This window comes from Chelon labrosus (genome assembly GCF_963514085.1).
Source record: "Chelon labrosus genome assembly, chromosome: 7".
In the NCBI taxonomy this organism is placed as follows: Eukaryota; Metazoa; Chordata; class Actinopteri; order Mugiliformes; family Mugilidae; genus Chelon; species Chelon labrosus.
The window spans coordinates 16,371,665-16,382,623 of record NC_140343.1 but is presented as its reverse complement, the minus strand read 5'-3'; the positions used below and the strand labels follow the sequence as shown (position 1 = coordinate 16,382,623).

Here is a 10,959-nt window from a genome sequence, read left to right as displayed (position 1 = left end):
TTTCTTCCTCTGGGAACGAAATGTGACTTTTTTTTGGCAAACCAATCGGATTTGAAACACAACCATAACATCAATGTGTAAATTGTAAACTGAGTATATACGGTATGGTTTGGGATGCGCTCTTATTTTGTAATATTGTTAAAGCCAGTATTTTAAAAAGAACCTGGCCGTTGTATCTTCATTGTGTTATGAATATATGCCAAAGGTCAGAACTATCCCTGTGTCAATACGCTATCAAAAAAATATGACAAAAGAAAGCAACAGACTTTGACCTGTCTGATGTTTCGCATCTGTCTGGAGACTTCGTGTCTTCAGTCTCCAGATAGAGCCACTTGTGAAGTGAGTTAGTCGTGTACTCTTGGCTACCACTCAGATTGCCCGCATGTCTTACAGCCAATGAGGACTAAGCAGGCCAGCCGGCTGGGTGTGCTGTGTTGGAGTTTAAACTTTGGACCTGAGAAGAAGAGCTGAAAGATACAGCGGAGAGCCTTTGGGAAGGGAGACAAAGCTGTTCCAGTAAATCTGATATTTTGACTGGATTTAAGAAATTTTGGGGACTTCTTTGGTGTGCAGCCCAAGAAAGGAAACTATGGAGCCTTACCCAGATCAGGTAAAAGGATTAAACACTGTCATTGCATTTCAGTTTACCTGATATAGTTTATTGTGGCAGAAAAAAAACAGTAAGTCCAGTAGACCGAAGTTCAAGCTTGAAAGTAAAATGAAAACTTAGATTTCAATATGTACGCAAATGTATTTTTATAACAGCACTGAAAGGACGTAGCTATTGTTTGGAAGTTGGAAGTGAGTGGGTGATATCTGCTCAGAACAAGGCAGCATATGGTACAGTACAATGTGTTCAGGGGAGGATCGCGGAGAATTACTGGTAGTGGGAGTGCGGTCCCCAGCTGTGGCAGGGTGCAAAGCTTTTCATACTGGTCACAGAGTGTTGTAGTGCTGTCATTACGTGTCATGATCTCATTTCAGGTTTGCGATGGCATTGAGCTTCTCGACTGGCTGTTTGATCAAAACGACGGGATTCTGCGTCACATGGAAACCGGACACCATGGCAACCATCACACTTGGCCAACACAGGACACAAATGTGTGTGAGACTGCGGGATTTCTAATACAGCTCCGATGTGCTACAGAAAGCTTTCTATCTACTGTACATTTCTTTTCAGTCGTGCCCTCTAGGTTTTTGTTTGTTTTTAAGAGACAGCCTCATCTCACCCAGACAGAGTAATGATAGCATTTAGGATTCTCACCCAGCAGATGCCGCAGCCGGCCGAACAGGCAGATAATGACTTCCTCAACGCCCTCCTGAGTGGAAGTGAATCCCTGTCAGCCTCGCCACTGTGGTCCCCATCTCCGAGTGACAGTGGGATCAGTGAGGACCCCCCGTCCGACCAGATGGACAGTCCTCAGCGCCCTGAGAGCCCCGCTGGAGACATTCAGTGCTTTGGTGCAAGGCCACAAACCAAGGCAGCCCTGGAAGCCCCAACTGACCTCAGTAAGTCACAAATATCAACACCAAAAAAAATATTTCACAAGGCAAGACCATTATAAAACATAGCACTGCAACATATCCTAAGTAATGTCTTCAAATGTTGCGTCACACAGGAGTACAAAAATCAAAAACTATTCACATTTGCTTGTAATATTACTTAATTTATTGGCATCCCAAAATTAAAACCCAGATTTCTCTTCACAAGATGAGTAGTTTTAATGACCACCATTTCATTTTGATGACAATATAATAATCAGTCACACAGTTTCTTGTGCTACATCCCTGCACACAAATTTCACTGTCACCGAAGATAAAGCAGGCTGTCATACATTTTCCGTTACGGGAGTATTCCAGTTATCGAAGACACGGACATTATTGGAGTGCATGTGTTAAGACTAGATGCACTATTTTCAGGCTCCAAATGTCATTTCCTAAACATATTTTTAACTGCTGCCTGGATTAATGACTCCAAACCGTGACGCTAGCATGTCTCATCCATCTTTGTTTGCGTGTTCTCCTTATGTGTCGTGTGGGTGCATGTGTCTCTGTGTGGGTGCAGATGGCTGGGACCCAACGGGAAAAACGAGGATTGCACAATATCCCAGTGATGTACATAGACCACAGCTGTCCTCTGGCTTCCCGCTGACTGTCAAAGACCTGCTACTATCTGGCACGCCAGAACCAGTAAGTGTGTCTCGGTGCGACGGAGTTGGTGGGGATGGTGGGAAGTAGCGGTGAGGGCGAGAAAGATAATGCCTCATGGGTGTTTGTGAGCATTTCTTTTTCTGCCTGACTCATGCACAGAGTTTGTTGTCGAGTGGTGAAAACAAAAAAAAAGTGGTTGCACACACTGCCTGAAATCCTGGATTTTACCTAGGGGCAGGGAATTGCAAATTAAATTTCCCATTTTTGAGATTTGCTGAGTACGCAGCCAGTCAGGTTTGTTTTGGGAACCAGGGAGGAGGAATACACAGATGATTTGAGCTAGTGTTTTGTGGAAGCTGACGTTATTCTCCTCAGCTTGTGCTCCCTCCTTTTTGATTTTTTGGATGTGGCCTCGTGAATGTGTGGAAAATTTTTCTCGCACCAACGTCTTAATTACCCTCATAGTTCTGTCATCGGGTCAAGATCACCACATTCAGAAATAAGAGCTAGTGCTTCTGAAACTAAAGGATGTAGAACAGTGGATTTCATCTCACCCCCGGTATTGATCTCATCTTCTCAGCCCATTTTAATAAGACGGAGGAGAGAGTGGCAGAATGCAACTTAAGTGCTAGCAGTAATTGCTCTGAGGTAGCCATGAAATGAAGAGTGATGAAGGTGGTCTGATAGTCTGAACTCATTTAACTACTTCCTGAAAGGCTGTAGGGAGAAAGAGCGGTGGCAGAGGAGGAGGGCAGAGAAGAATTTAATCAAACACCACTGTTGATGATTTATATATTAGTATTCATATCTCGCTTCCAGCCCCCACAGCCGTCCCAAAAGTCCATTCAAGAACTGATTCTCAATGAAGATGAGAAGAAGCTCTTAGCAAAGGAGGGGGTCACTCTGCCCAGCCAGCTACCTCTGACTAAGGTAAATTGCTATCAGTACCTAAACGATAAAAGGAGCTATCTGTTTATTCATTCAGTCTTTTCCGAAATGCAAATGTTCTATCCTCTGTCAATCAGTATGAAGAAAGGATCCTGAAGAAAATACGCAGAAAGATTCGCAATAAGCAGTCTGCCCAGGAGAGCCGGAAGAAGAAGAAGGAGTACATTGATGGGCTGGAGAGCAGGTATGGGTCGGATTTATAGGAGGCTAACAAGGAAAATGAAGATGGTTCTGTGGCGTTTTTCGCATGCTAATTACAAATTCCATCGGTGGAAATCGTTTTCCAAAGCACAGAGCAATTCCTTCATTATTTTCCTGCCGCACCCTCAAGGCAGCCCTTGGTCAGTTCATTTCAGTAAACTACAAATGTCACCGCGTGCCACCGTGTTAACTGTCTCCGTGTTTTACTAAATGTCAGAAAATATTTTAAGATTGCCTCATATACAATATGTAATCTGTTAAGATGTGGCCTGTAGTGCATTTTATTTATTTCAATTATTTTGATGTGAGTTGCAGATTTTGGGAGATATTGGAGTATTCTGGTCAAAGCAACTAAAATAATACATTTGGAAAACTTAAAAGTAATAGTAAAACTAGAAATCATGACTTGTTTGTCAAGAAAATCCACAAACCTTGTTTATATAGGTACTACATTATGTTTACCTAACAGACAATCATATCATTGTGCAGAGAGAAGCCTGCAACTACTGATCAATGACGAGAGGCGGTCATTGCTGGTAAGCTGCGGCAGTAGCGCCCAATTCTGCCGTCTCGGTGCTCCCTGTTGTTTTTACCTGTTGCTTATGCTCTGGTTCAAATAATAACGGCTGAGCAGGAAATAAGTTGATACCTATAACCAATACTGCTCACTCAGTAAACACCGCAGGGTTAGCTAATGTTGCAGCTCAGCCAAGGGAGACGTTGTTTACCTCCCGTCACGCCGTCGTGAGCACAAAGCTCTTGTCATGGGTAGATGGACACATTTCAGTGCAATACAAGATGAGGTTGGCGGGTACACATAAAATAGCTTCACCATGAACATGGTCTGTGTATTTATGTTGACTAAGTGGGTCATGATTTCTGGAAAGAGACATTGGCGTTTTTTTTAAAAATGCAACCGACATCAACATACACGACAAATAAAGGCAATGCATTGAAAATGTGTGTTAAACTAATCCACTTTCTGAATGACGGAGGCAGCTTTATAGCCCTTTGGGAGCACATAGTGTTGACTTGGTTTAATCATTCATAATAAGATAAGATAAGATAATCCTTTACTTATATGAAGCAAAACTATTATGTTATTATCTCTGAGGGATCTTACCTTCTTCTGCTCCTCCTTTGCAATTTGTACCCACCAGGATGGCTGCTTGCAACGCACATAACCAAGAGCTGCAGAGAAAAGTGTCCCAGCTGGAGAAATTCAACATGTGAGTGGTTTTTTTTTAAAAAAAAAACAGGACTTCCATTTCCAACCGTCCCTTCCTATGTAATCTCTTTTTGTACTTTTTATTACGAGATGTCTCCAACTCAGAAGCTGCCTTTGGCATTTTGCCTCGCGTTCTGTTCCCTCAAACCCCTGCTAATCCAATTATTTGTGTCTTTCTCTGTTCTTTGTCTTTCCCTTTTCCCATTGCTCTCCACAGGTCGCTAATTGAACAGCTGCGCAGGCTGCAGGCGCTAGTCATGAATACATCTAACAAGCCAGCCCAAACTGGGACATGTGTACTGGTATGGACAACCTCTGCACTGGTGCCAGGCAGATAAACAAACTACCCACAGACACACCATAAGACTCTACATTACATCACCTTCATGACAAGCCAAATGTGTTCAGCCGGAATAGCCACTGAGAAAGGTCAAGCTAGATGAACACAATAGAGAAGAAGCACAATAGGCACAAAAAGGAGACATCCTGATAAAGACCAGTACACGATTTGAAGAGAAGTGATTTAGTTTTTTTTGTTTTTGCCTTTTATCGCTGCAGTGGAAAGTGAAAGCCTGGGTCAAAATGGAGAATAATTTAAAAAATAAAATAACTCTCATCTCAGCACCCATTCACAAAATTGCCTGGCTCACATTCACTCACACGCTCCATTCATGGCACTAGCCATTCAGAACATCCATCATTTCACCCAACCCTCTTTTTCTGTGTTGCATTTTTTTTCTCAGGTGCTTCTGCTGTCCTTCTCCCTAATCCTGTTCCCCAGTCTCAGGCCCTTTTCTGACACCAAGGTCAGCCAAGGAGACTTCACTCCAGTCAGAAGTGAGTAACCTTCAGCACCAAATAGCCTTACGCGGCCGGCTGTCGGCTAATCCAGCACCTCTCTGTCACAGCTGCAGAGCTCCAGTATCACCCGCTGCTGCTGCTGGAGAGGTTTTGAGCTGCAGAGCCTCGCAGCCTGTTCTGCCTGTCTGAGGATTTACAGTCGACTTAAAACATTAAAGATTAGAGTCAATGCACAGACAACTAAGGTCGTGCATTATCATTAAGGTTATTAAGCTATTGCTCCGTCAACAGCTTTTGATAAATTACTGTCAATTATCACTTTATTGTTAAATTTATTGGCATGCCCCCTCCCCCAAAGGGTCCATTTTTAATTATGAGACAAAATTTGCATTTGTGCAGCAGCAAGGTGTAATTTATTAGCATAGAAGTAGTTTCACAGCCTTGAAAAACCAATCAATGCTGCACTGACTGCACTCCCTGACTGCTAAAGACTGTGTTATTAGAAGTTTTTAGAAGTTTTCATTGTACTTTGGTTGGAATTCACTAATGGCTGAACTCAGACAGAGACGCACTTCCACAGTGCCAGCTCAGAAAAACACAATAACAAGCGCTGACATATACCTACAGAGGCTTTATGACCTTATTTACGTTTTTCTCTGTGTCTTATTCATCCACAGTCCAGTCACGGTCCCTGCAGAACCTACAGGCTTCCCGTGTGCTGCATGTCATTGACTCACCATTCTCCACCGAGGATGAATTGGAGCCTCTGCACCAGCATTTCCCAGGCGACGGAGGACTGAAAGATATTACCGCACTGATGGGGAAGTTGGGAGTAAACCAAGAACAGTCCAGTTTGGAGTCCCTGTCTCTCAACAGCAGTGAGGAGGATAGAATCGGTCATTACCATGTAGACCCAATTACTGGTCACATAGCCACTGTGACCTTGAATCCCCATCGCTCTGACAGGCTCCGACCACATGCCGATGACATGTAAGAGAAATGTAAAAATTAGCCTCACATAAATATCCCAAATCGTCCTAATGGTACAGCAGGGAATTATCAGGGACCAGTGTTTACAGACAGGAAATTAGCATTTTAATCATTCCTGCTTTTAAATACGTGTGCCATCTGTGTGCCTTATTTGTGATACCGTTTTATATCAATATATGGATTTGAATCTTACACTGAAATTGCCTGTCAGCATGAACCGTGTACGCCTTGCCATCTGGCTTTGATTAAATGCCACTGTAAATTAGCGTTTGAGACTGTCAAAAAAATAAATAAAGTGTGTGTAAATAGAGCTGTAATGGGGTGTACAATTTTGATCCAAAAGGATAATTTTTAAAATGTTAAAAAGGATTTTGAAAGTGTGTTTTCTCTGAAGAACTGATTGCAACTGTTTAGATTCATTCATGGATCAAAGTACCTCAAATAAAAGATGTCAAAACACGATCAGGGTTTTGAAATGCCGTGGATTTATTTTTTATATGAAGCATTAATAATTAACCCTCCTGTTGTCTTCAGGTCCATTTGACCCGATTTAAATATGTAAACTGTCATAACTTTGGTTTTCTTCCATATAATTGCCTGGAAATGACATAGATGGTCCCCTACTGTGTTCTTCACAAGTCAAAGTAATTCTGACTATATTTGTTAAATTATGAATGTTTTATCAAAAGTTATAGCACCTGTTGTCTTCCTGGGCCAATTTGACCCGGTTATACTTAGTGGTGTAATGGGTCACACTATTGTGCTTTGCAGCACAATGAACACACACACACAGGTCACCAGTGTGTACAGCTGTAAACGGATTACAGCCCAGGGCCAACGGGCTGTCCCTCACACACACACACGCTCACACTTTTTCTGTGTTCATTATTTTATAAAGAAGGTCAAAACAAGAGTTTTTAAAATAAATGCTGCACTTTGCAAATTATATTTGTTTGCTCTCTTATTTATGAAAACAACTGCATCAGTGAATTTTGACCGGTGGGTATCCTGGCTAATGTTTGACATATACTAATCTGTAGTTGTCCCAAACAACTTACGTATAATTCCGTGTAAATTAGCTTTATTTTCATAAATACAGGTGTAAAAGTAGTTTAAAATTACAAGTCATTTTAAAACATGACTTGTAATGAAGTTGGCTAAACATATGTAACAGAATGGTGTGATCATTTTACACATTCTAACCAGTTAAAACAGCCTGGGTCAAATTGACCTGGGAGGACAAACAGTGCGCAGTAAACGTGAAGACAACAAGCGTGCGGTGCAACATCCCCTTCGACACTAATGCCTGCAAAAATCCAGTGTCTATACGGTCGATGATCTAGACAAGCCATCACTCAAAGAGTATATACAGTAGGTTTGGTGGAGACATGGCTTATAGAGAAGGAGATACGAAAGTGGGCTAAAGGTGAGACAGATAACCTCTTATCTCATGAGTCAGACATTACTCAACAATTGACAAATTGATATATTTACTTGGTAAAGGCAGGCTGTAGCTTGTGTCCACAGCACTGACTCACCATCTGGATCGTCATTGCAGTCTTCACAATGATGGGATGAAAGTGTTCTTAACCTTGTTGGCACTTGGGCTAAAATTTCATTTTACATTTAGGTCTGGCTCGTTCACGGTGACATTTTCTGCAACCGACCGACTTAGCTTCAAGGGAGAACTGGAGATTAAATTTAAGGTTTAAAAGATCCACTGTAGCAGCTATCTGTCCAAACTAAGCTGATGTGGTTCACACTGAAACAGTTTTCATCCCAAAATAAGCAGATAAATAAGGCAACATCTCTTACACATCGGTGCATCATGACAAAAATATATATATTATCTTTTTTTCTTGGAAAAACAAAAGTTCTGCAAATTAAAAAGTGTGTAGGATTTGGGGGAGGATCTGAAAGCAGCAAATGAAATTTTCACGAGTGAGGAATCATCTGTAACTCCTGGATTCAAATGGGATCATGTTAATTGTGTTCACAAGAACCCCTTTTGTGGTATTCATAACCTCGTAAGTGGAAAATTTTCAAAAGGTACAAATTCACGAGTTTTCCAGAAACAGCAGATTTAGATGGTAGGTCAATATATTGTAAGGAATGTTCTTCATATTTTATAATTTATTCGACGAAAAGCATGTCGATTTTCATTTCGGTATGTAAGATTACCCAGCTGTTAGCTTGCTAAACTGTTAACCACGTTGGCTTATAGATACCAACAGATGGCTAGTCGCAGTGTTTTCACGACTTACAGGAATGCAAAGCATTTTACGTTCCCATGTTGTAACCACAAGCTCATGAAATCCATTTGAACGTACCTCATGAATCAGATTTTTGTTATCTTAGAATGAGACCTTCATTTCTACATAGGAAGCAGCTCCTTTTCCACGGAGCCCACAACGTTGCACTGCTATGTTTTTACCGTAGCTGAACGGACAGTTCAAACATTGACTCTAGAGAAGGCCTTTACATTTTTTATGTTGAGATGTTGTCTACAATAGCTTCTCTTACACACTTGGAAAGGGAGTGGTTGCAATCTACAACATTACCACTAGATGGCACTAATCCCACACACTGGTCCTTTAACTTAATTTTGATTATCGGAGGGGAAAAATTAAATATGTTATATTAAATAACATATGTTACAAATGCAAGAGAATTGTACAGCCTCCTCAACATACATTTGCTTACTTGAAGTTCATTCCACAGCTTACATATTTTCGAAATCAGGGGCAAACTAAATCTGCTGTGAGCTGGCAGTTATCTGGAGAAACTACAGCTGGTTCAAGTGAAACTTTAAGAATGTGACATGAAGCACAAAGGTTTAACTTTGTGAAACTGAAAATCACCAGCATGTATCTCTGCAGACCAGATTCAACGTGAGGGGAAAATTAATTTCAAGACAATCAATGAAAAAGTTTTAGAGATATTTTAGTCTGGACCAGAGTAAAGGAGAGCAACAGTATAAAAGCCTGTGATGACAGATTGTATAAAATTGTAACTGTTATCTATGTATCTGAATGACTGTCTGAAGTCTTGCCTTTTATTTTGACAGCAATTTTTTCCTTCTGCCTTCGACTATCAGATTTCAGAGCGCCTATAAGACACCTCTGCATTCAGGCATGGTTAGCTGACATAGGCCTTAAGTGGACTCGTCATCACAGTTGTTGATTTTTAACTGTTAGAAGATTTGTGGTTTTACGGATAGTACTAAAAAAAATATATAGAATCAGATTCCCCAACATCAAAGAGTTGCTTTCTCATCTTTTACATTTGCGATCTATTATTAATCCGTGCGGGCAGAGGCTTTCTTTCTTCCAATCGTGCAAAATTTATTCATTTTATGGCTGGCTTTGCTCTGGGCTTGTCTAAACTTTTTGATTTTCATTCTAATTAGTTTCAGCTGTCGGCAAAGGAGAGCTTTGCATTCTTTAAAACTACCTAGTAATACCTTAGTTTTGGATCACCGTGATAAGAGGTGATAAGCTAATTTTAAATGCCTGCAAACACACAGCATGTATCAGCATAAACTCAAGACTCGTCCCCCGTGTCTTTGATTTCCACCTGTGCCAGCTCCCTCTTTTATTTCACTCTGTCGTACTTTGTCTTTAATCAGGGTGAAAGTCTCTTGACCATCAGTGCCTGTAATCAGTGCTTTAACTCAGCGCTTTGATTAACCAGATCTCTATGGCTTTACAGCGTCAGCCCCCACGGAGTTTGGTCAGTCATGAGGGAGTGTTGGGAAGGCGGAGTGTCAATCAAAGAGACTCCTCATCTTCTTTTTTAATCTGCAAATGGGTTTTTTTCTTTCAAGGTGCTATGTTGACCCAGATAAGATAAGTGTGTCTGGTGGAAGATTTCGGTGCACCTTCTAACTTTCTTATTAGCAAAATTGTTTTTCCAATTCCAGGGAGAGCAGGGGGGGGGGGGGGGGGAATGAAACAACTAACCACATATTAAGGCTTGAGAACTCAGAGTTTAATAGATATTAAAAGAGAGAGACATGTGAGAGGTATTCAGGTTTTTCTTCTTTAGCCTTGGTTTATGCGCCATGCCCGCTATCACAGGCACGTTAGCACTGAGAGGTCACTGAGCTGGAGCAAACCCAAAGAATTAGGACTTCTCCTCCGAAACGAATTCCACACCGCGCCTCCTCCGATCGCCCTCTGATATGCCTTCAGAGTTTTGAGTAGGTAGATCAGACGAACGGTTGTCGAGAATCAGACTTCATCATTAGTGACGTGTACTTTTCTGCTGCGGCACAATTTGCAAAATGTGTTCAGCTGATAAAGCTCCCAGCCCACAGTACTTGACTTTAATCTTTAACATCAAGCAATGTGGGATGTGCAGGGCTCCAGACTAACTTTGTTGTTTAATTTACCGGAAGCACTGTGGCCCTTTACTGAAAATGTTTGGAGCGCAAGCAGAAAATTAAGTGGCGCGCCTTAAATCAACCTTTAGTAAAATTACATTTTAACCCATTTCAACTATATTATTGAGAAATACTTTGTTTAATACATAGACTTAGAATAGATAGAAATTAAAATGTGCCATTTTATTTAAAGTTTAGTATGATGCAGTTAGTAGCATTACTGTCATTACTGTACCAGAACCACAGCGTAACCAAA

The 10,959-nt window shown here is 41.2% G+C and overlaps 1 protein-coding gene across 1 annotated transcript; it reads left to right on the top strand.

Moving 5' to 3' along the window:
• Window positions 1-589: 589 nt before the first annotated feature.
• On the top strand, window positions 590-6,939 carry creb3l3a (cAMP responsive element binding protein 3-like 3a; the record flags this gene model as incomplete). Its single annotated transcript, XM_084547492.1, has 10 exons — window positions 590-610; window positions 985-1,101; window positions 1,272-1,509; window positions 2,066-2,190; window positions 2,971-3,081; window positions 3,177-3,283; window positions 4,461-4,529; window positions 4,746-4,830; window positions 5,272-5,365; window positions 6,007-6,939. The coding sequence occupies 10 exons, from the start codon at window positions 590-592 to the stop codon at window positions 6,321-6,323; spliced, it is 1,284 nt and encodes a 427-aa protein (XP_084403618.1). The 3' UTR covers window positions 6,324-6,939.
• Between the last annotated feature and the right edge of the window lie 4,020 nt (window positions 6,940-10,959).